The sequence below is a fragment of the Canis lupus genome, chromosome 21 (assembly GCF_003254725.2).
Source record: "Canis lupus dingo isolate Sandy chromosome 21, ASM325472v2, whole genome shotgun sequence".
Classification (NCBI taxonomy): Eukaryota; Metazoa; Chordata; class Mammalia; order Carnivora; family Canidae; genus Canis; species Canis lupus.
The window spans coordinates 34,052,093-34,077,365 of record NC_064263.1 but is presented as its reverse complement, the minus strand read 5'-3'; the positions used below and the strand labels follow the sequence as shown (position 1 = coordinate 34,077,365).

General features: G+C 45.2%; 2 protein-coding genes across 5 annotated transcripts in view; both read right to left on the bottom strand.

The window, feature by feature from the left end:
• The window catches only part of AMPD3 (adenosine monophosphate deaminase 3), a 149,500-nt gene that overhangs the window by 87,935 nt on the left and 36,292 nt on the right, over positions 1-25,273 (bottom strand). The window lies entirely within an intron of this gene.
• LOC118349954 (60S ribosomal protein L17-like) overlaps positions 12,598-25,273 on the bottom strand; it is a 48,974-nt gene continuing 36,298 nt past the window's right edge. For all 4 annotated transcript variants that reach the window (XM_035704081.2, XM_049098696.1, XM_049098695.1 and 1 more), the window contains one exon: positions 12,598-13,502. In XM_035704081.2, the coding sequence (XP_035559974.1) occupies positions 12,864-13,418 (555 nt within the window). In that variant the 5' untranslated portion in view covers positions 13,419-13,502 and the 3' untranslated portion in view covers positions 12,598-12,863. The remainder of the gene's footprint in view (positions 13,503-25,273) is intronic.

The window sequence follows — 25,273 nt, the reverse complement described above, 5'->3', positions numbered from 1 at the left end:
ATGGCTAACTTCAGGTAAGGCATCTTTTGGGGCTCAAATGATGGCATTATCCAGTCTACTCTGCCTCTGCTCTGCTCTTCCCCTCACTGACTTCAATCTCACATTTCACATCTAAGGGAGAATGACTGCTAGCAACTTCAGGCCTTCATCTTCCCAGATAAAAGGCCAGTGGGGAAAAGTTTCTTCCCCAAAGCTCCTGCTCCAGTCCTGAAATTCACTCTACTAGACTGCTGCCGAGCCATGACAAACTGAATACTGTCATCAAGTGACCACTTCCGTGGGTCAAGTCCCCATTTTCAGAGAATTCTTTGTCCTCCTAGCTTTCCTTCTCTTCCCTGGGCTATCCACCTAGAGGCCTGCCCCACTGAGCCTGTCCAGGCCAACTTGCCCTCCCTGGTTTTCATAATCTACTTCTCTGTGCCTGCTTCACCACCCCCAAGTTTAGGCCTGAATTCAGGGACTGGGAGAGCTTCTCCCAAAACAGTTGGGTCTTTTAGCAGCAGGCAGCCAAAATTCCCAGGAAATTCTGGGAAAGACAGAGCTTCTCCATATTCAAGTACCCTCAATGTGCCCCTGACAGCCTGCCTGCCACAGCAGCTCCAGGTGCAGTATGTGAAGGACTGGGAAGTCAAGGCAGAGTAAGAACAGTTCAGGAGGCATCCAGCTCCGTTCTAGATGGCTCAGACTGTGGACAGTCTTAAATACGATGCTGAGGCGCTGAGACTGTTCATCCAACAGTCCCAGCAGACAGACAATAGGCAAAAGCCTTGTTGGATGGATAAATGGATATATGAAAAAACAAATAACCTGAGGCCCAAAGATGGAAAGTGACTTGCCCTACATCACATTGCAAACAACTAGGAGAAACAAAACCAAACCCTAAGTCTCCTTCTGCCTGTCCTGGGGCCCAGGCTGCCTCCATCCCAGCAGGGCTCTTTGGGAAAAACCCAAAGATGACCAGTCATCAGTTTCATTTCTCAGGGTCTTGAGACCTATGCCCCTAAGCCTGGAACAAAAGCAGGAGCCTAGGGATTAGAAACTTGGACATGGTCAGCAGGAACCAGCACCTGGGAAACTTCGGGAAGGTGCAAACTGGCACCTAATGCTGAGACTAGGGAATTTGAGTGAGCGAATTCTCTGGGGATAAAGTAGAGGATGGGCAGAGAACCAGCTCAAAGGTCAGCTACATTTTGTTCTGAGTGAGTCCACCCAGATGACAGCCCATGCCTGACAAAGCCCAGACCTCACCATCCTGGTGGGGGTGCAATTTCTAAGGAAGCTTTTTGAGATGAGGGGGCAGGCATTTCTCCTGCTGAGCCAGGCACAGAGCTCCAGGTTGCCATTAAAGAGGCAGGGACTGGGATTGAGGGTTGAGGGGAAGAGCCTTCTGCCTCTGGTTTAGAGGAGCCTGAAACTAATCTAAGGAAGGATAAATCAAGACTTCAAAGATGGGGGATCCCTGGGTGGCTCAGCAGTTTGGCGCCTGCCTTCAGCCCAGGGCGTGATCCTGGAGTCCCAGGATCAAGTCCCACATCAGGCTCCCTGCATGGAGCCTGCATCTCCCTCTGTCTGTGTCTCTGCCTCTTTCTCTGTGTCTCTCATGAATAAGTAAATAAAATCCTTTAAAAAAAAAAAAAAAAAGACTTCAAAGGTGAAAAAAGGTCCAGAATTTCCATAAGAGCAAGAACTTTGCATCTGTCCCACCACCATATTCCCCAGTGCCTGGAACAGAGCCTGACACATAATAGATGTTCAATAAATATTTATTGAGTAACACAGCCCCGGTGGCACAGCGGTTTAGCGCCGCCTGCAGTCTGAGGTGTGATCCTGGAGACCCTGGATCGAGTCCCGCACTGGGCTCCCTGCATGGACCCTGCCTCTCTCTCTGTGTGTGTGTCTCTATGAATAACTAATAAAATCTTTTTTAAAAAATTTGTTTAATAAATAACAGATAAATATTTGTTGAATAAACAAGTAATAAATATTTGTTGAATATTGTGCGGAGGTTTGGGGAAGCAACTTTTCACTCTTTCTGCTGCCCACAATCCCCTCTCTACTGCACCCTCTCCATTATAATAAAAATCTCTGGCAGGAATCAAGTCAACAGCATTTACAGTAGTTCATTAAGAACTTACCGTCCTCGGAGTGGTAGCCCGCCCCGAGGAGGACATGTCACCTTAGCTCGCCAAACATGTTTGATGGATGCAAAAGGTACTAGGCTGGAAATCAGGAAATTTAAGTCCTAGGGACAGCTCAGGTTCAGTGAGGAACAGATGTGAAAAACCACCTTCAGAACATTTTGACATTCAATCGTCCTATTATCCCCATTTTATAGATGTGACAAGTAAGATGGTGGGTGGCACTAGATCCCACGGCCGGAGCCGCAGCGCAAGCCCGCAGGCGGCTTCCCGCCGGGAGTCTGAGGTCTCAGAGCACCGGGACCCGTGGGGTGGAGGCGGTGCAGCCGCCTGGAGGAGCCTCGGGCCGCTCGCTGCGGCCGCGGGGCTGGGCGTCGGGGGCTGTTTCGGCACTTCGGAGGCCACTATCTGGTCTAGATCTTTCTATCACCTTTCTCTAGAACAGAGTGGAAAAGCCGGGCCAGGGAGGCAGGAAAGAAAGAAAAGGGAAAGCAGAGGCCGAAGAAGAGCTGCCCGGCCCCTCCCCTCGCCGCGAGGGGTGCGGAGCCCCAGGCCTCCAGGGTCCCCTCGTAAACCCGGGCAGGAGAACCCACGAGGGGGTGCGGGGGCCAGATGTGCAGGCTCAGGAGCCCCACATATGAGCAGGACTCGAGCCTGTCCCCCAGGAGGTACAAATCTCATGAATGGGGTCGTAGACAGGGTCACTTTCCATCCAGCCTGAAAAGTGCCGCGAGGAGGCAAGTCCGGGCAACTGGGAGAGCGCAGGGAAGAAGGGGAGCATGGAGTTGCCACTGCCAGGATGTGTCAGAGGCAGGAAAGAGCACATCCCGGGGTAGGGCACACAGTCACCATGAGGAGGCCTGCCATCTCCACCAGCTCTGGAGGCCCCCTTCAAGGGCACAGCCCCCAGCTCTACACCTTATTTCTACCTGGCCTGCCCTTGAGCCTCTGGATGACCTCTGGGTTCCAGACCTCTCTCTCCCAGTTCTCCCAGTGCAGGTCAGCCATGCACCCTCTGGTTTCCTTGACTTCCGGTCCCTCTTCTCTGATCCCCAGACCATTTGCCAGTGAGGACTGCATTTACAGAGAAGTTTGACTCCACGGCAGTCATGATCTCCATCTACCAGGGAGCCTTCCCGAAGACCCTCATTCAGCCCCAGGGTCTCCCCACTTTTCTAGCCAACAAGCAACCCCTCTCTTCTCCCCCCTCAACCCCCAAAACATTCTTTGCCAACCTCAGTATTTTCAGAATATCCTCTCCATCTACTCTACTGAGGCAATGGTCCATCCACTGACACTCCCTCAATTTCTCTTCCTTCAAATCTGTACCTGTACCTCTCTCATCTAACATTCTTCCCTCCTAACTGACCCCCACCCCCATGTACTCTTACCCATTTCCTGTACGTGCTTCACCCAGCTTCCTGATATAGATATCCTTCCTAATATAGATAGACAGACTCATATGAATGTGTGTGTGTGTATCCTCTTGGTTCTGTTTTCTCTAGAAAACCCTGACTAATAATACAATCCTTCTCTCCAGTTCATCCAGAGAGGAACATAGCCCAAGCTTCCTTCCTGAGGAAATTCAAATAAGTGTGAGATCATTATGGAAGTCCTGGCAGTGCTATGGCCTTCTTCTCAAGCACCAAGGATCCAACTTGAGCATCACCCTGCTGGCCTGTCCTGCTCCTTGTAATCCTTTCCAGGAATAGATTGGCTCATGACCCAACACGGAAGAGGTCCCTTGTAGTGATGAGACAAGATTATGAGAAAACGGATTTAATTTAAAGAAAATGTCGATAAGTGTAACAAACATTCATTTTGCAGATTACATATCAATGCTGAAGAGTCACCAAAAACCTCTGTTCTCATCAGATTTAGTCACTTATGCACTCACTCCACAAATATTTATTGAATTTCTACACATTCCAGACACTATTTTAGGCTCTGGGAATGCAATCATGAGCAAAAAAAAAAAAAGAAAAGAAAAGAAAAGAAATACATTCAAGCACAGAAAAACAGACAAGAAAACAGATAGGTATAATATTTTACAGGATGATAAAGAGCTATGAGGAAAAATTAAGCATGGTAAAGGGATGGATAGAGGAGAAGGACATGAGGGAGGTGTCTAATTTAAATAGAATGCCTGCAGAAAGTCTTTTTGTTAAGGTAGCATTTGAACAGAGGACTGAAGGAAGCCAGGGAGTGAGCTGGGCAGGTCTTGGAAAGAAGAACTTTCCAAGCCAAGGGAACAGCAAATGTAAAGACCTTGAGGCATGATGTGCTGGCATGCTTGAGCGGCAAGGAGGCCAGTATGGCCGCAGTAGTGTGAACAAGAGAGATTATAGTAGAAGTAGTGGGAGATCACGTTAGATAGGATCATAATTCGGTGGTAAGAGGGGCACCTGGGTGGCTCAGTGGTTGAGCATCTGTCTGCCTTTGGCTCAGGTCATGATCCCAGGGTCCTGGGATCAAGTCCCGCCCACATCAGGCTCCCTACAGGGAGCCTGCTTCTCCTTCTGCCTATATCTCTGTCTCTCTCTCTCTGTGTCTCTCATGAGTAAATAAATAAAATCTTTTTTTAAAATCCTGTGATAAGAACTTTGGATTTTACTCTGAGAAAGATGAAGAGGCCAATGGAGCGTTTGCCCAGGGTTGGTGTAGTCACTCCATTAAACTCATGAGGTGGACAATAAAAGAAAGGGGAGAGGCAGTTTTACTGTCCAGAGCTCTGTGCCAGCATTTCCTGGGCACCTCTGTGACTGAATTCTCAACAGCCATTGCTTTGCCTCCAGGTACGGTTCATTGTCTTATCCTCAGAAATGGGACACGGTTCAACCTTTGGGAGAACCACTTGGCAACTGGAGAAGGGTAGTGAGGGAGAAGGACCACTAGGGGGCGACACTTTGACTATCTCTACCAGTTTATGCCTGTGCTTTCAACATTGCTTCCACCATCCTTTCTTCATTATAATCTTTTTTTTTTAATTTTTAAAAATCTCTTTATTCATGAGAGACACAGAGAGAGAGAGGCTGAGACACAGGCAGAGGAAGAAGCAGGGTCCCCACAGGAAACCGATACAGCACTTAATCCCAGAACCCCAGGATGAGGACCTGAGCCAAAGGCACCCACTCAACCATTGAGCCACCCAGGTGCCCCTTTATTATAATCTCAATTGTTGTGTCAACATACCACCTTGAAAACTGTGTTTTAGACATGTGCCCAAGGAGACAGCTGCCTCCCTTCTCCCTGTCCACCTGAGTTCCAGCTCTACCCTGAGTCTCCTCCTTGATCAGAGTATCTCAGCCTTGAGGCTTGAAGAAGTATCTTCTGGGGTCAAGGCACACAGAAGCTTCTCTGCTCCTTCCTCACTTTCTATTCCCACCATCAGTATTCTACAGCTATAGCCAACACTATTGCCCGTACCCACCGCCTCATTCCATTGTGAGGTAAGGAGTCAGGAAATAAAGATATGAGAAGGGATAAGAAACAGAGAGGAAAGGGAGAGGTTAATCAAAGAAATAGGAGCAGGCACAGGAGGGAGGAGTTAAAGCACTTCACCCCTAAACAGGTAGCTCAGGAACCCCTGCATGTGGGGAGCAGGGAAAGGACTCTGCTTTCCCAAATGTGACCTCTAAAGTCAAGAATGATGGAGCAGGAACCTCTACTAGAGGGTCCTTGAGGTCCAGGCATAGTCTTCTATCCCAGAGTGTTCAGCCATAGGGAAAGCCCAGAGCCCCAGGCAGGAAACATTCTTCCTGGAAGCTAGGGAAGCACGCCATGTCCTTCTGCCCCACAGAAATTACATTTTCTCCTCCCTTTCTAATTTTTTCCTTCCTGCTTTGAATATCAGACACGTCAGAGTGCCCCCATCCCACCCTGCTGTCCCTCCACACATTGCGTGAAGCTATGCATGGATTTTTCAGGGGTGAAGAATTACAATGACTCAGCCGGGCCACCTGCATCCATTTCCCAGCTTTTTTGCCTCTGGTGCATCCTCGGGATGTCCTCCACACCACAGAGCAAGATGTGCCATCTCTGCCTTTGCTGAATCCAAATTCAAGAGAATTTTTCCATGATTTGTCACTTTCGGAGAGGGCTTACATAAAAAGTAGTTGTTTCCAGGGCAAAGCAAAAAATAATCAATGGAATTTAGAACAATCCTAGGAAAGCCTGGTCCCAGTGGAGAAGAGAACATTCTCCTGCCCCAATTGAATCATTACTCTTGCATAGTCCTGGCCCTGCAGGAACTCAAGAGCCTTCTATTAGAAGGGTGTTCTGGGATCCCCTCCCTGACCTCCTTCCTCAAGACAGCATGAAAGATATTTGCTCTGGTGCAATGTTCCAAGGAAAGCAGAAAGTGTCCCTCCTGTCTTATCTATTCTCCATGTGCTAACAAGTCTGATTTATGTAACTCCAGCCCAAACCTCTTGGATGAGTGACAGTCTGATATATCCACCTGCCTACCTGACCCATTTGGATACCTAATGAAGGTCTCAACATGCCCAGGTCTGGGGCACCTGGGTGGCTCAGTCAGGCGCCCAACTCTTGATTTTGGCTCAGGTCATGATCTCAAGGTCGTGAGATCAAGCCTCATGTAGGGCTCTGCACTCAGCAGGGAGTCTGAGATTCTCTTTCTCTCTCTCTTTCCCTTTCCCTTTGCCCTTCCCTCTTCTCTCAAATAATAAGTACATAAATAAATCTTAACATGCCCAAGTCTGAACTCTGAATTTCCTTCCCCTAATCTTTGAAGCTTCTCTCCTTTCTGTCTCATCTCCCAGTTAATGGCACTACTACCCAATCAGTTTCTGAAGCCCGAAACATGGGAACAAATGTGGAGCCTCCCTCACCTACCATATCTGATCTTCTTGTTCTGTATCCAAAATGTGTCTTCAATTCCATGACATTGGATCAAGCCGCCATCACCTACCTCTCTGCTAAAAGCCTACGGTTGTTCCTGCTTATTCTCCTGCTTCCATGTGACTCCTCTCCAGTCTACTTTCCACACAGCAGTGAGAGTAACTGATATTAAAATTTTCTATTTTTGTTTATATTTAATATTCATATTTTATAAATGACATTTTAAACATATAAAACAGATCACACCAATCCTCGTCTAAGTTATGTCCCTTTCCAACTTCCTCACCGTAGCCAAAAAGGTATGCACTAGTATGTCTCCTGCCTGCTTCCCTGGTCTCATTTCATGCCACTTCCTCGTTTGCTGTGCGTACTTAGGCCACACTGCCTTTCCATTTTAAGAACACATTTTCTTTCCCACCTCAGGGCCCTAGCATTTTTTATATCTTGCTGTCTGTACATTTTTATGCCTCTACCATAATCGTTCAGATCTCAGCTTAAAAGTCACTTCCTATGGAAGCCTACTGTTGACATCCTTTCTAAATAGATCCTCCTCTAGTTCCTTGTTACTCTCTGGCCATCCCATTTATTTCCTATACCATGTTTCCCCAATTAGCAGTTAATTATATGTTTACATGTTTATTCTCAGTCTCCACCACTTTCGTCTGTCATCCCCACCAGAATGAGCCCAGGCCCAAAGGTGGACACTTCAGTGAGTCCAGCGGAGAAGTACTGGGGAGACAGAGACAGAGCACAAAGCTTCTGGAGGGAAGAAACCATGGCTTATTTATTGCTGTGTTCTCATTGCCTAGCACAGACTCTGGCAGAAGCACTGACTGAATAACTGAAGGTTGGTGGGTGGATGGGTGGGTGGGTAGGTGAATGAGGGAATTTCAGCCTTGGGCAAAAGCTATACAAACCATGTCTAAGGAAGGGGAGGTGATTACAAAGAACAGACCCTGCACCTGCAGAAAGTTTAAATAGACCCAAGTTCAAAGATGTAAACAATGTCATTTCACTACCTGAGGATTGAGAAAGAAGTTGGGAAAGGTCAACCATGAGTGTACTCAGGTGATACCTGCCTGCATCATGGGAAGGAGAATTAAAAATCAAAAGAATGAAGAATATAGTCTGCTTTTCTCCTTCTTCACCTTGAGCAGAGCTGCTCATATTTAGGTTAATCCTGTTGGTTAATGAGCTGATGTAGGATGATCCATAATACTCTGGGACATATTTACATGACAGTCTTGATTCTTTTTTTTCAAGATTTTATTTATCAAAAAAAAAAGATTTTATTTATCCATTCATAGAGACACAGAGAGAGAGGCAGAGACACAGGCAGAGGGCCCAACGTGGGATTCGATCCCAGGTCTCCGGGATCACACCCCGGGCTGCAGGGGGTGCTAAACTGCTGCGCCACCAGGGCTGCCCAACAATCTTGATTCTTGGTACACTAGGAGATCTTTCTCCTGGCATAAGGTTGCTGCCCATTGACTCCCAACAACCCTTGCATCCAATGGAAGAGACACAAATGGAATGGAGAGAAGACCAGTGCAAGAGCCAGTGGGACAGGAAGCACAGCCCATGCCAAGTATCACTAGAATGGACACACAGAAGTATGCAAGGCCAAGGGGAGGAACAAGGGAAAAGGGAGAGCGCCTCCTCATTAAGCAGAACTAGGAGTTCCAGCCCAGCTACAAAATGGGCAGGTGCACAGTTCAGAGGGCACTCCTGGTTGGCACTAATATTAAAGACAGCCTGTCTAGTTAGGCAGAAATGAGAGGCAACATGGAACCAGGCAGAGCTGCATCACAGTGCACAGGGTTCCATTCATCAATGGCTAGAGGAATGGATGCCAGGTTCAAAGTTTGTAAGTGGATACACAGCCCCAAGCAGTTTGAGCTCAGGAAAGTACAATCAAGTGAACTAGGAAGAAGGGACCAAGGTAGCAGCCCAGTCTGTCACTATACTAACACAGTAAGGCTGGAAGAGCCCAACCAGGGGCCCAGCCTGGTGCTCCCCACACCAAGTCTACTGACAGGAAAATGATTTCAGGAGCTGTAGAATGAGGACTGAGGCTCCCATCAGTATTGGCTTAGGCCCTGGGATGGGCTCAGACCTGGAAATGGTAACATCAACGACTGCAATCATGAAATTCTGGAAAGATCCAAGCAGGAGCAGCAAAGTGTACATAAAACTGACAGCATCCTCAAGAATCTTCACATTACTTCCCATACCAAGAGGTGAGATGAAAGAAAAATGTCGTTGCCAGGAGATTTGAAGGATGACCAGGAGACACCAAATGTCCTTTCCCTTGGGGTCCTTCAGGAACTAGCTCTCTGGCATGGCTTGAGGACTCTCCTCTGTAACTTCAGTAAAAGTCTTCTTCTCCACCCAAGGCCATTTTATGACTCTCTGATTCCCTAGTTTGAGCCAAGACTCTGGAGGAAGAGGCACCTCCTTATTGTCTTGCCTGGGCCTTTCCTACATTGTCCTAAGAAGCAGCCTCCAGGTAAAGAAGGGAAGAGTAAGGGGCCTTCTCTCCCCCAGGATCCTCACATCCCTGTCGGAGGTCATCCTATCAGGAACCTATGACACACCTTCTGGGTCACAGGGAGCCACAACCGCTGGTATTTGGCTCCCAGCTCACTCCAAGGCCTGCCAACAAAATTCTCTCTAATCAACACTGCTCATTCTGCCGATGCTCCCGAGGGAAAACTGCATAGGCAGAGTCTATTTCACAATCGCTGGCTTCACATCAGGACCAAAGGAACAGTGTGTAGTGGAAAGAGCACTGGGCTGGGAGTTAGGAGCTCCAGGGCCAGCCCTGTTTCTGACACTAACAAGTGAGCTTCCATTTCCCTATTGTGTTTCCCTCACAAAGGTGGAGCTGGGGTCAGAGGAGAAGCTATGTGTGATTTGTGCCTTACTGTAACCACTTCAACAGGAAAAGGAGCCTTGGGCATGGGATCTCAGGTGGGGCTCCCCTTAGCAGCATTTACAGATGTGACGCTGATCCCTAGCCATCGCTGATTTGACCAAGAGTGAGCCTGTCACCACCAGGGCCAATTAAAACCTCCTCCCAAGGAATTTGAATTTGGGGAAGGAAGAGAAAGAGCCTCATGGGAACTCAGAAGCTATGGGGAAATCGTTTTCTTGTCGCATAGCCTGGAGAGCAGAGAAACCCAGTATGCAGTGAGAGAGGAGAATGAGGCAAATACGCAAAACTGCAGACATGAGGGGCAAGGAGAATCCGTGGACTTTCTGTTGTGGATTCCAGGGCTCTCTGAAGCCTGGCTGTATCTTTTTCTGAAGCTGGCTTTTAAAAATGGGCCCCTCTTTGATCCTAAGCCTCCTGATAGCTTCAAAGTGGTGAGAGCTGATGGGGGCTGTCATCAGATCCTGCTCATGGGTCAGCTTGTCTGGTCAGGCCTCTCCCCGACTGGTCTGTGCTCCAGCAGGCTAGAGTCAGGCTTGAGTTCACATCTGCATCGCACCCCCAACGCCCCACCCAGCCCAGTCCCTTGGCCATAGTAGGTGCTTGGTCAACTTTTGTCGGGTTGAGACAGATAGAATCCAAAAACATCCATTCCTGCGTGAGGTGTGTTCCTCAGGGCCAGTCCAGGCAGCTCTCCCATCCTGTGCATGGTTGTCTTTGGTGCCGGCCTCATGGCCAGCCCACAACAAATCCATGACCTGCCTGAGCCCTTCCGGCCCTGCGATCCGTGACCCTGCGTGAGCCCAGGACTCAACCCCTGGTGCAGCCAGCCCACAACTTCCCAAGTTTTATTTTCATTAACCCAACTGGAAAGTTGGACTTCATTCAGGATTGTGCTGAAAACCAGATGCTGGAGCTGGGCTCTGGTTTCCTAGATAAACACATTGCAATAATATGCATCTAGCCGTGAAATGCTCTCTGTGGCGGCACGTGGCAGCTCTCCAGAAGAAAGAAAAACAGTGTCAACGCTACATTTGAGGCTTCTCACTCCCCTTCGTGGCCTCGCCAAGTTTTTTTGTTGGCCCCACTGCAGGCCAGCTCCCTCATTGCTGGCTCCTCTCGCCCTCCCTCCCGTCTCCGGCCAGGATCTTAGCTTCTAGAAAACTTCAAGCCTTCCCCAGTTCCCCCATCTGGATGGAGGCCCTTCCTCTAAGCTCTCACCATGTCCTGTGTCAACCTCAGTCCTAGTAATAATGAGTTAGTGCTGGGGTTGTTTGGCTTGCCTGGTTCCTCCAGAGCAGCTCAGAAGCTCTTTGAGGTGACGGATAGAGCCTTGTTCTCCCCAACCCAGGGCTGGTGAAGATAGTTGTTAATGTCGCTGAACGGATGAATAAAAAGGAGTCACCCCAGCCATTTGTGGAGGAGGTGTGGGTTTCCAGAATGCTGTCGGGGTCTGCTTCTCTCCAGCCTGAGTGTTTTCAATCATGCAGTGTTTGTTGAACTTTTTACTGTGCAGTGGACCCTCTGCTTAGTGTAGGGTAGGAGGGATCGTGGCACAGCCCTGCCCTCAAGAAGCCCACCATCTGGTGAGGAGACCGCCCCAGGGGATACAGTAGCAGCATGAGGTTTTCCTTCCCCCTCATCCACTTCTTACCTACATGTAACCCCATCATCTCCTGTGGGGAAGGTTTGTGTCTAGATAGTCACAGTAGAGGGACAGAAACTCTGCTAGTATAAAAATCCCAGTCTATGGAAGACAATAATGTTCTATGAACGCTTCTAACTGATGGTTTTGAAGGACATTAAAACCTGAAGATCTCGGAGTATGATGCCAGCAATTCTAGAATGGAGTTCAAACCCTGGGAGAGCCCAAGAAGTGGAAAAAAGAATTAGGACCATAAGGGAAGTAAAGAGAGCAAAGGGAGCTCCCATTTCATATCCAAGGCTATTTGTGTATGGACCCATGAATTATTTGATGAGAAAATAAACAAATCTTTTGCTGCATGCTCTGGACTCTACAGGTGTACATGAATCCCTGACAGTAAAAAGTATGTCTGATGGTAGACTGTAACCACCTCACACTCACCCATGTGCCACAGGAATAGTCCAAGAGTTACAGAGATGCTTCCAATCTGAAATAACCAGGAATGTACAAGGGCCTTTAGGAGTGTAGAGGAAAGAAGTGCTTTTTAGGGAAGCCATGCTCCCATTCAGGAATATGTGTTGTCTGACATTTGAGTTCAAGGCCTCTCCTTGTTTGGCCTTTCTGGGCCTCAACTGCTCAAGGTGGGCAGTAAACATCCTATCACATTGCAAATGAGGGGAGGTGATGTGGGAGGACAAGTACATGGACTCGAAGAGCTGCCAGAGGAATCACAATTACAACCCCAGCTGTTGTTGTTGTCAGGGACATTTCCCTTTCACCAACTCACATAACTGCAGTTCTGCTCCAGTCCACACGGTGATTCTGTGTTCTGAGGACAGTCACATCCCAGCGAAGCATGCAACTGCTGCCGCTCTCCTGGCCCTCGGGTACTGACTGGTATGAAGGCAGGGTACCCCCAGACAGAGGTAAGATCTCCTTCCATGAAATTAGGGAAGGCAAGGCAAATTTCCCAATCACCTCACAGGCTGACATAAAGGCAAGAAAATACAAAAACAAAATACAAGAAAATACAATATTTTATTTCTAAATATTGATTTAGATTTAAATATTGATTTAGACAATAAAATATAATCCACATAAAAGCGAATTAGGTCATTCACATTTTTATATGGGAAGATAATTCAGGGTTTAAATTAAAAAGTCTGAAGTTACATTTAGGAAATCGATGATTATAGTGGCAGCTGTGAAGACCATTTTTATTTATGAATGACTGACAGTGACACCTTTCTTTTTTTTTTTAATTTGCATTTATTCTATGCGGAATTTACTCCTGGGCCATAAGTTTTTGTTTCTTTAGTTTCTTCTGGGGTATCTTTTTCTTCTGTGCAACCTCCTCTTCTAGTTTAGGAACAATTTGCTCTTTTTCAGTAAGAATCATCTCCATGTGGCACGGAGAGTTCATGTATGGGTTAATACGGACATGAGCCCTGTAAGTTCTACGCCGCATCCTGGGGGCTTTGTTCACCTGGATGTGCTCATTGACCAGAGAATCTACATCTAAACCCTTAAGTTGAGCATTACTCTCTGCATTTTTAAGCATGTGCAGTAAAAAGTCAGCACTCTTCTTGGGCCACCGACCCTGTGTCCAGCCCCACTGTTTGGCCTGGGCACACCTACCAACTCCACCATTGTAGCGATGGAATGGCACACACTGCTTCTGCAAAGTGACATCTTTCAGATACTTGGTGGCTTTTTGGATATGCATACCCTTGATGGCCTGGGAAGTTTCATGCGTGTTCTTAAAGTAAACACGAAGATTTGAACCTCTTGATTTGCATGATTTTGTAGGGTTTTCTGGGTCCAGCGAGTAGCAAACCATTTTCGGATGTCACCTCAGGCTGCGTGGGGGAAGACCCAATGGCATCTTTCTTAGTGTATGTCAGGCTTCTATGTGACTGTTTTCCTAGAGAACACAAAAATGTCTTTTTGTTCCAAATAAATGAAAATTCCTGGAGGGGAATTCAGGTGAGAGCCATGAGGCATGGAGAGTCCTGAATCTGAGAGATGGGTACCCCACTCTGAAGAAGGGAATCGGTGGTCCCCCAGTACACCCACCAAGCCACTTGCATTTTTAGATATTTGAACTGCGTATTCAGATCCTTGATTTTATATCCTAATTTTATATCCTAATATCTAATGACACCTTAGCCTTTTTATAGACTTACTGTTGCCATATATACTTTGCAAATCTTAATATTGTTATATATTTAGTGCAAATCTTCCCCACCCCTCAGCTTTTTTTTTTTTTTTCTTATTGCTTCCTCAGTCTATACTTCACTGTTTGTCTGTCTTGGACCCTTGGTTTTTCTCGAGCAAACAGACTAGGAGACAAACTCAGAAGAGAAGACAGGAGAAGAGGGGAAACCCAAAGAGGATGAATCAGAGACTCAGAGAGGGATATCGAGGGACTTGGGAAGGTGGCAAGAGGGCTGGAAGAGTAGAAAGACAAGAACTCAAGAGAAGGGAACAGAATTTCAGAGAGTTTGTGTTTGTAACTTATTGATGGTGCTTTAGCTTGCACATAAATATTATGTAGTCAAATCTGCCAGCCTCTTCCAGTCTTCTAAATTTTTGTCTCTTACTTAAAATGGACTTCCCCCCAACAAGATTAAAAAATACTTCGATATATTTTATTCTAAAATGTTTTAGTTTGTTCTTTTTTTCTAAGATTTTATTTATTCATTTGAGAGAGAGAGCATGCACAAGAAAGAGCACAAGCAGGGGGAGGGGGAGGGGCAAAGGGAGAGGGAGAAGCAGACTCCCCACTGAGCAGGGAGCCCTAGGCAGGGCTCCATCCCAAGACCCTGGGATCATGACCTAAGCCAAAGGCAGATGCTTAACTGACTGAGCCATCCAGGTGCCCTTAGTTTATTCTTTAATATTATATCTATTTGAATTTTATTTTTGTGTATGTGTGGATAAGAATCTAACTTCTCTTCCAAAGAATTATCTTTCAGATATCAAATAACACCATTTTATAATTCACAATTACTCCCTTCCCTTTATCCTCTTATTTGAAATACTATATTCGTCATACACTAAACTCCCATGTAGAGATAACTCTGTTTCTGGACTATATTCTTTTCCATGGAATTGTCTATTCCTGTGCCCAAACCACAATGTTTTAACCACCGTAGCTTTATAGTATATTTTGTTATTTGATAGGGCAAATTTTTCACCATTGTTTTTTTCAAAATGTTCTTGGCTATGTTTGTGTCCTTTCTCTTCCAGATGAACTCAAGATTCAGCAGTCAAGTTCCATAAAAAGTTCAGAACTCATCAGATAATCTGTTTCTAAATGTTCTTCTTTTTCTGATTACTGATGCATTTCTCCTCAACCCCGCCCCCACCTCCTGGAAGCAGTACATATGGTCATCAGCAAGGCACTCCCAAAATTCTAACTAAACTATTAAAACTCCTACATTCTAAATAAAAATAGAAACGTGTAAAAAGCAATAATCCTAGACTATTCCTGGGGTCAGAAGTAGGAAAAGCAAAATCTAACTTATTAGACTTAACAAACTTATTTTAAAAATAAAATAAATGATAAATATAAATAAATAAATAAGATGAAACGATCATAAAGGATATTAGCAGTGATACAAGCACAATCAAAAAAAATGAACATGGGGATCCATGTTCTGAGGATGAATCAGAGACTCGGAGAGGGATATCGAGGGACTTGGGAAGGTGGCAAGGGGGCTGGAAGAGTAGAAAGTGGCTCAGCGATTTAGCACCTGCCTTTGGCCCAGGACATGATCCTGGAGTCCCAGGATCGAGTCCTTCGTCAGGCTCCCTGAATGGAGCCTACTTCTCCCTCTGCCTGTGTCTCTGTCTCTCTCTCTATCATGAATAAATAAATAAAACCTTAAAAAAAAAAAGGATGAAAATGAAAGTAAGCAGAGATAGTATCCACAATATGAGGATGGACAGAGGGTGTAGCATATGCTCCCCATGCCCCCAATTCTATCACCTCAGCCTGACTCATTTTGATGCCCACCAGAATGTCTCCTAACTGGCACAGCTGTGTCTCTTGATCTATGGACTCTTTCTGACCACTAGAGTGCATTCTGTCTACATCTATGGTAGGATGGATATGTTGGCAAATCAACTTACTCAACCCAACCCTGTGGTGAGGATCATCACTCAAACAATGACTTATGAGGGTTGGTGGATAAAAAGCCCAGATCTCTTACACTTGGATAGGTTAACACTGAGATGCATATTGTACACTGTGAAGTTAAGTTCCAGTTGCCTGTGATGGTAACTTGTTTGGTAACACACCTGTATTGGCTTCCTTCCCTTCTCTGTTTAACCTCCTTACTCTGCTACCATTGTTTCCTGGAACCCCTCCCAAATAACTCAAATCCTTGTATCAGGGCTTACTTTTAGAGGCATCCAAAAGAGAGTCAGTTCATTGACCCAAGGCCTAAATCTATCCAGCTACAGTGGCAGGTGTTCCTCCATTCTGGACATGAGAGGAATGGTGGATCAGACCTGCTGCCATCAAACCTCACCATCATAAATCAACCTCCCCTTATTCTTATTCCAAGCCCACCAAGCAACCTTCTGATTATAATCTGGTTTCCTTGTTGGTTTTTCTGTAGAAAAAGAGGGGATACTGACTAGAAGCAAAATGTCCAGTCCCCACGGAGTTCTATTTTCTCATTCCCAATGAAAACCGGGCAAATAATTTATAAAACAAGCTGTTGCAAGCTTGGGCAGTGAAACCTTATTGTGAGTGAAATAGAGCTACTCTCAGTATTAACAAAATTACATTTCCAAGCCGGCCATGTTTGGAACAAGACTCTGGGCCAGGTAAAGGTGGCTTTATAAGGAGCCTAATGGAAACCAACCAGCCTTTCCAGCCAGCACCTGACCTGGTGCTGGCAATGTTCTATCTCTATTAAGTGAAGCAACAGATGGAATCACATTTTTTCAAAACTTCCTGTTCACTCTTAGCAAAGAAACCTCTGTACATCATCATTTTTTTTCCTCCCAGGGCATTCATAATTCCAAAACCTCCATTTCCAGTTAGACTTCACTCTTCAACCTGAGTCATTCTAGATTGCTGGTTATAGGCATAATAATTATAATTTTGGGTTTCCTGAGACAGCCCAGATTTCAAATATTATAAGCACTAGCCTTAAAATATTTAAAAATCCTTGAAATTCTAAGATTTCAGTGTCTAACTAACCTCTCCCTTATTGCATTAACACTGGGAAGTAGCCCAAAACAATTTTTGTAAGATGATGTGTTCTTGATGTTGGTTTGGATCTGAAAGTCCTATTACAAAAGATTCCTGAGCTATGACACACACATACACATAGGCCTGAGCTATTTCTAGTTCAATCATTCAGACTTTATATTTAGCCAAAGGAATCCTTTATTCAGAACAACTTGATATTCCTTCTTATACATAGTCTTGTGTATTTTAAAGAATAAAGTCACTTGAATTGAAGTCCTCTTACAACAACGTGAATTTTCTTAAGAAAGAAAGGAGAAATAACAAGACAAAGATAAGCCATCATTCAGAGAACACCAGTGGCCCAATGGCCCCATTGAGTTGAGATTCTAGTGGCTGCTGTGGAGCTGTCCACCAAGGAGGTGCTGACAATATCCTCGACTTGGACAAAGGCTGCCCTTCTTAAGAATTGTGAAAGAACCCCCTCCATAATCCTACCACCACCCATCCCAAAGAAATATAAAGTACTATGAGATTGTAGGTAAACATAAGTCAATGTCTTCTGGTTGGAATAGGGAAGACAATAATCATTTGCCAGAGTCTTCTGAATCTTCTCCACTCAAACCCAGACCTATCTATCTGTCCAAGACATCTTTTCTCTGAATCTAAACACTCAGCGCAGTAGCTGCTATAGATGTCTTCAGGAGATCTTGCAGTCCCTACAGATGCTAATTATGGCAGACCTAATAGAAAACAGGACTAGCTACTAGAGGGGGAGCAACCCACACCCTCCCTCTAACACGCCCTGAAATTCCCTTTTTTCTCCATTTTTCACATCAAGAGTAAGGACCTGAAGCCCTACCATCTCTCCTTACTTATAGGACCTGGGGCAAAGAATCAATTGCCATGGAAGGAGCAACTGATTGCCTTGGATGCATGTGACAGGCTGGCTGACTCTGAACATGTCACTCTTCTTCTCTAGGCTTGGTCTCATCATATGTAAAATGAAGAAATGCCAGGGAATCAGAGCCCTTTTCCTGTCTCCCTGTCCTTGGCCATCTTCCCTCAGTTATATGCCTCCCTACCAGGCTATTCACAGCCTTTTTGCAAAAGGTTCCTGCCACTCAAGTTCCCCAGCACTAAGGACCCCTGATGTAAACTGTGGGAACGGGGGTGGGGGGTAAAACGACTGCCTGGGGTGTGACTACTGTGTGTATTGTATGAGCCTGAAACCCTTTATTCTGGAGTATAATGTAGGAGCGGTGGCAAGAGCAAAGAAAGTCCAAATGTTGGGAAAATCTTAAAACACTGTCTCCCTCTCTTTTTTAAAGATTAGACTTTACTTTTATAAAAATGATACATGCCTTTCAAGATGTATCTTTAACTGAAAACAAAAACTAATTACATATATTACAATCCCATCTTTGGAACGAAACAATGTGTATATACAAAATGTGTACCAACATGTAAGGGAAAATATAGGAAAGAATGATAGGATGGTGAGTGATTTTTATTTCTCTTATTTAGCTATATTCTGTAACTTTTCTACACTGACAATATATTATTCTTATAATATGAAAAGGGATTAATAAACCTTTAGAGAAAAAATGATACATGCTTATAATAAAAAATTCACACAATGCTGAAGAGCACATAAAAGATATTTTAAAATTTCGAGATCCCACCACTTCACAATAGTCATGGCCAGCACAAGAGAACATCATTACAGATAGTTGTCTTTCTACATATAAAGAGAAGGATAGATAGGTAACCAATAAGGGAGAGTGGATAGACAGGTGGGTGGATGGATGGATGGATGGATGGATGGATGGATGGATGGGTATAGAGAAATAGTTGATTAAAAATTGATAATACTTTATATACTATCCAAAAAAGAAGAGGCACCTGACTGGTGGGGCACTTGGGTGGCTCAGTCAGTTAAGCATCTGCCTTTGGCTCAAGTCATGAACCCAGGGTCCTGGGATCCAGCCCCACGGCAGGGCCCCTGCTCAGGGAGGAGCCCATTCCTCCCTCTTCCTCTGCCCCTTCTCCCCCCGTTTGTGCTCTCTCTTTCTCTCTCAAATAAACAAATAAAATCTTTTTTTAAAAAATGAAGAGGCGCTGACTGACTCAGCCAGGAGAGCATATAACTTCTCATCTCAGGATCATGAGTTCAAACCCTATGTTGGGTGTAGCAATCACTTAAAAAATAAAAAAATTTAAATGGTATAAAATTTAATTTTCTGAGGATCCCTGGGTGGCTCAGTGGTTGGGTGCCTGCCTCAGCCCAGGGTGTGATCCTGGAGTCCTAGGATCGAATCCCACATCAGGTTCCCTGCATGGAGCCTGCCTCCCCTTCCCTCTGTCTCTGCCTCCCTCTCTCTCTCTCTCTCTCTCTCTCTTTCTCTCTCTGTGTTGCTCATGAATAAACAAAATCTTTAAATTTTTTTAAAAATTTTTCTTGAATATCACAAAAGACAATGACACTAAAGAAAAACTAATGGAATTGCTGGACTTTCTCTATTCTCCACAGGAGATATTATTTCTCAAAAATACCTCTGAGGTTAAGAAAATATATTATTAAAAAATATTAAGAAGCTAGAATCACTATGTTTTTCTTTTAATATTTTATTTATTATTAAGAGACAGAGAGAGAGAGGCAGAGACACAGGCAGAGGGAGGAGCAGGCTCCCTGCGTGGAGCCCAACGTGGGACTTGATCCTGGGTCTCCAGGATCAGGCCCTGGGCTGAAGGCAGGCGCTAAACCGCTGAGCCACTGGGCCTGCCCCCACTATGTTTTTTTAAACATGCATCAATTTTAGACAGTATCTATCAACTGACTGGCTGCTATGAAAGATAAGGAAATTAACATCCTTACACTTCCTCCCATTTCCCCTCCCCCGCTTCCCGAATATTATGAGTAATACTGTTTTTTCTCTATTTTTGTCTCTTAATGTGAGTCATTGTCAGTGCATATAATCAGGATTAAATGATGCATGTAATGGAGAAATGTGTTGACATGGATGTCTATTATAGACACCAAAGAATAACAAAAAAAGAGAAAAATTTTAAAAAACTTTTGGCCACATAATTTCAACCATTTATGTGAAACTTTGACCTTGTGTGCCTAATTACTATACATCCCAAGAGTAATTTTATATGATTATCTTCAAATGTCAAGCTTTAAAAATAACAAAATTAAATGAGTGAACAAACCGGATTATCTCTGAGACTTTTTTTGTAGCACTATGAGCTTTTGCTTATCTGAGCTCTGAGGAGACTTGTCCTATCTCAAAACAGAGCCAGACCTGTCAATAACAGCAATTTCTAACATTACATAGCACTTACTGATTGCCAGGCAGAGGTAAGTACTTTACATATATTGACTCATTTAATCCCCCAACATTCCAATGAAGGACATGCTATGTCCTTTATTTTAAAAGTGAAGAAGAAACTGAGGCACCATGGCTAAGTAATGCTCAAGATCCCGCAACTAGTGAGCAGGGGCCTAGATTCAAATGATCTTCCTAATAAATAGCAGAGCTAGAATTCGAGCACTACAAATTTCCCCAATCGGTAATTCACTGGCTGCATGGCCTTGGATTAATCATTCATCCTCTCTGGGCCATAATGTCTTCTATAAACTTGGGTCTAATAAGGATTTTCCTGCCTGTTACCCAGGTATTTACTGGGGACCAAGTGAGAAGTGTCTGGCAAAGAGCTTTATGAAGCAGCAATACCACCTTAGTCTCCTCCTGAACTCAGACATGCAGCCGGCGGCCTTGGGTGGGACTCAGGCAGGAATCAACCTCTCCTAATGAAAAAAACATTACCACAAGGCCACGAAAACAAAACAGTCCTCCTGCCAGAAGGCAGATGGAATAGGCAGGGAGTTCCAATGGCCCTGAACGCTTTGCTAAGTTCACGTTCAGAGTGAATTCGAGCAAGACACATTTGTTCATTGAGTTCATTGTCAAACTACTCTTTGACAGAAGTCCTTACATGGAAAGAATGTCAAGAGGGCCACCAGCTATGGTCTCCACTCCCTCGGGCCATCTCTTTTTGCTTGGGCCCTGGAGCAGACACTCTTGGCTGGCCAAACTATCAACCCGGCTCTCCAGATACGTGATGCCTGAAAGGTGAGGATCAGAAAAAGGCCCTTTCCAAACATCAGGCAGCATGAAGATGGAGGCCTCCAGACCAGCATTCTGAGCCCTGGAGCTCCTGAAAGGCAGGAGAGCTGACTTCTGGCCCAGACTCAAAACCATGACCTTGGGCAAGTCCCTTTTCCCCTCAGGGGTCTTGTTTTCCCATCTCTAATACAGGGCTTCCTGGATGTTCTCCCAAGGCCCTTCTAACTCTGCCCTGGTGTTAGATATTCTGGGGAGAGGTGTAGCATGGATGGGACTGGCTGTGATTTATCTGGGAGGTTGCCAGACAGGGAGGAATCAAGCAAGAATCTTGAGACAACAGACTAAGATAAAGTGCAGTTTAAGAACTCTGGCTGACAGTGTAAAGTTATAAAGCCGCAGCAATTGGTTTGTAGGGAAAAGAGGAAAAGACAGTACAGCCAAGAGGAGCATCTAGGGACAAGGGTTTTTAGCCAGAGGTCACTAGGATCCTCTATTTTATATCATATGCAAGGCACAGGAGAGACAGAGGGAAAGAGAAGCTCCAGAAGCTCACATGATGAATGAGACATGGTGTCTGCCCTCAGAGGAATTATAATCTAGGATAAGAGACAGTTGTGGGCTGAGCGGAGGAGGATGGGGGTGTGGAGCCACTTTCAAATCCATGCAAGGTGTGGCATGTTCAAAGGTGGAGGTCCTCCCTGGTCCTAGCTAGCCAGGAGGGATACTCCAGAATACCATTCCGGAGCCTTGGCAGAGAGGATAGAGAGCTCAGAAGCTCCCAGAATCAGATGTCACTCCAGTTTAGCACCTCAGTCAAGCTTTGTCTCTCTAAAGGATAGTCATTTCTCAGGGAGCCCAAAAAGGAGCCACAGCTCCCCTCCCAAATGCTCAAGTCCAGCACCGAGGCCTCATGACCTTTCAGAAGAAGCCAAGATTCACAAACCTATTCTCTCCCCAGACTCATCGCGGACCTCAGTACCCACAGGGCTTATCTCTGAGAGCCAGGTCAGGGTTTCCCACTAGATTGTGAGGAACAAGGCTGTTTCTCTCTTGCTGGCTTTCTGCACTCTTCTGTGAGTTTAACATGTAGACAGGACAGATAGGAATGGGGGCAGCTCACCTGGGACTTGCACTCAGCCCTGCAATATTGACTATAGTGCTGTGGGTCTGCCTATGCAGGCCTCCCACTGAACCAAGCCTGAAAGGCCTCTGTAACCCAGGACTTTGGAAAGGTGACAAAAGGATCATTTGAAAGATGTGCACCCATCCTATGTTATCAACTATGTATTACTGTTTATTAATTATATATATATACATATATACACACACATACATGTATACATATTACACATATATATTATCCAGTTTACATTATAATGTAATACATTTACATTACAGTGTGTGTGTGTGCATGTGTGTGCATGTGTGTGTGTGTGTTTATACTAAAGTACCGCAGTCGCAGCCACATTGGGGATTCAAGATTAACTACAAATCCCTCCTCACCAGTACTGGATCCAGATGGAGTTTCTGTACTCATCGTCTGTGGTCTTCTTGCCATGACAGAGTATGACCTGCTCGTTCACCTCTCCACCTGTTGCTCCATATCCCACACAGACTCACACTAAACCTCCCTAGGCCAGTCACTTCTTTCTAGCAGATTCCACATACTAACTGATGACAACTTCCCATATCCTTTTTTCTTATTTTGTGATTAAAAATACAGAACATAAGATTTACCATCTTAACCATTTTTTCAGGGTACTTCCGGTAGTGGTAAGCATATTCACATTGTTGTTCCCCACCTCTCCTTTTGTCATTACCTGGAACTCAGTCTTGAAGGGACAGAGGCCTCATTCACTGTAACTAGATTGCTTCCAGGGATGTGACTCCTATCTGCAGAGACCCCTGTGTTTGTAGAGCTAAAGTGCAGGAGGTTTGTACTTCACTTCAAATGCATTCTGCCAACTGCCCTTATAAGTTATCTGCACGTTTTGCTAACTCCGAGGATAAATGCAGGTCAGTTCCTGCAGCCAGGAGCCTTAGGCCAGGCTGTGGCATGGGCTCTCTTCCCGGAGACCTGGTCTCACAAAGAGACCAAATTTACATGTACTGATAACACAACTGGAATTGGGCCCTCCAGTCAGATGGGGAGGCCAGACGACTCCACCTGTAAGAATGGAAGGTGTCGGGCACCTGGGTGGCTCAGTGGTTGAGCATCTGCCTTTGGCTCAGGTTGTGATCCCAGGGTCTTGGGATGAAGTCCCACATCATGCTCCCCACAGGGAGCCTGCTTCTCCCTCTGTGTATGTCTCTGCCTCTCTCTGTGTGTCTGTCATGAATAAATAAATAAAATCTTAAAAAAAAAAAAAGATTGGAAGATGTTGTTGAGACACCTGGGTAGCTCAGTTACTTAAGCATCTGCCTTCAGCTCAGATCGTGATCTTGGGGTCCTGGGATGGAGCCCATGTCAGCCTCCCTGCTCAGCAGGGAGTCTGCTTCTCTCTCTCCCAATGCCCCTCCTCCGACTTATGCTCTCTCTCCCAAATAAATAAATAAATAATTTAAAAAAATAAAATGGAAAGTGTCTGCACATGTGATGCCTGCTTTGACTTTTGGAGAAAGTGCTTGGAAGAAACAAGTTATGTAATCTATAAAACGGGAATTACATCCACCTTATAGATTACTTCAGAGCTTGAGAATTATGATGTACATGAACTATTTACTTTGAAGTCAGACATAGCAAATGCTTACTAAGAGGAAGAATAGTATTTGTGGTCACTATTATTGAACCTCAAATTTCCCCAAGCCCTGCAAGGTAACAAACCTAAGTGAAGATGCTTTGAACAACAATTGTCCTGATTTCACCAGCTCACTGCTCCCCCTTGATAACTTAGGCCCTCAATCTTATGGAATGTGTCCCACAGAGGGTATCTCTGTTCACCTATCTCTGACATCCATCACTCCACAGGAGGGAGCCGGGCTTCTCACAGTGTCACGCCAGCTCCCTCTCTCTACATGGTGAACAAAAGTGTCCCAGAGCAATGTGGCTAGCCCACCAATGTTTCACATCCTTTGTAAAATGGATTCATTGTTTGCTTAGAACTCCCCGTTCATCACAAGACAGGCTTGAGTAAGTCTCTTGGGACTGGGTTAAGAGACATTTCTAGGTGATGGACACCAAACTATGTTCATATTTCTTCCCTCCTCCCCTGGATTGAGTGCTGTACAGAGAGGTTTGTCAGCAACTATGCACAAAGGCCAGATCTGTCCCAGAGCAAGGGACACAACCAGGCCAAGCAGAGATCTATCATCATTATCATACTGTGCTTTGATATCCAAACTACAACCTCCCTAGCACCTGGCCTGGATTAGGTGCAGTTTATTGCTGCATAATGAGCTATTCCAAACTTACTATCTTAAAGCAATAAACCCTGATTACAGAATCAGGAATTCAGGAGAGGCTTTAGCAAGGTGGTTCTAGCTCAGGATCTTTTGTAAGGTAGCAAAGTGTTCTGTAGGGCTCAGTCATTGAGGCTTGGTTGGGTCTGGAACATCAAGTTTACTTACAGGGTAGGAAGCTTTAGTTCCTTGTCACAAGGACCTCCCCATAGTTTCCCATGCCAGGCCTTCCCCAGAGTGAATTATCAAAAGAGTAACCAAGACTGAAATTACAATTGTCTATAATCTAATCTTAGAAGTGACATACCACGACCTGTGCCACGTTCTATTGATCACACAGATCTACACTGGTACCACGTGGAAGAAAACGACACAAAGGTGTGACTACCAGAAGGTGGGCGTCACCACAGCCCTCTTAGAGGCTGGCTACCATATACCCTGTGCCCACTCCTGCTTCAGCTCTGCAATCTTGCCTGAGGAGAACCCATCTTTCTTCATGGTCAAAGAGGGGACTCTAGGGACCCTGAGGTTGGAGCTAAGCAGTGACAAGGTAGCACTGGGATCCAGGGATATGTTTACAAAGAACAGGAACCAGGAAAAGAGGTGCAGAATCTTGAAAAAAGGAAAGAAAGAAAGAAAAGCAAGCAAGCAAGCAAGCAGGTCTTGCAAAATTGTGGGACAGTAAAACCTGGGAATACACAGGACAACTGGATTTTCAGTGGGGTAAATTAATAGAAAGAAATGGTTTAAAACAACAAAGGTTTATTTCCCCCTATGCTAGCTGTTCATGGCTGGAGGCTCTGCTCCACATCTCCTCACTTGGGAACTTAAGCCAATAGATCAGCCATCGTCTTGAACATCATCTAAACCATTGCCAGAAAGAGAGCTGTGAAGGGTCTTGTATTGGCAATGAAATGCTATGGACCAGAAGTGATGTATGTCTTTCATTCACAGCCC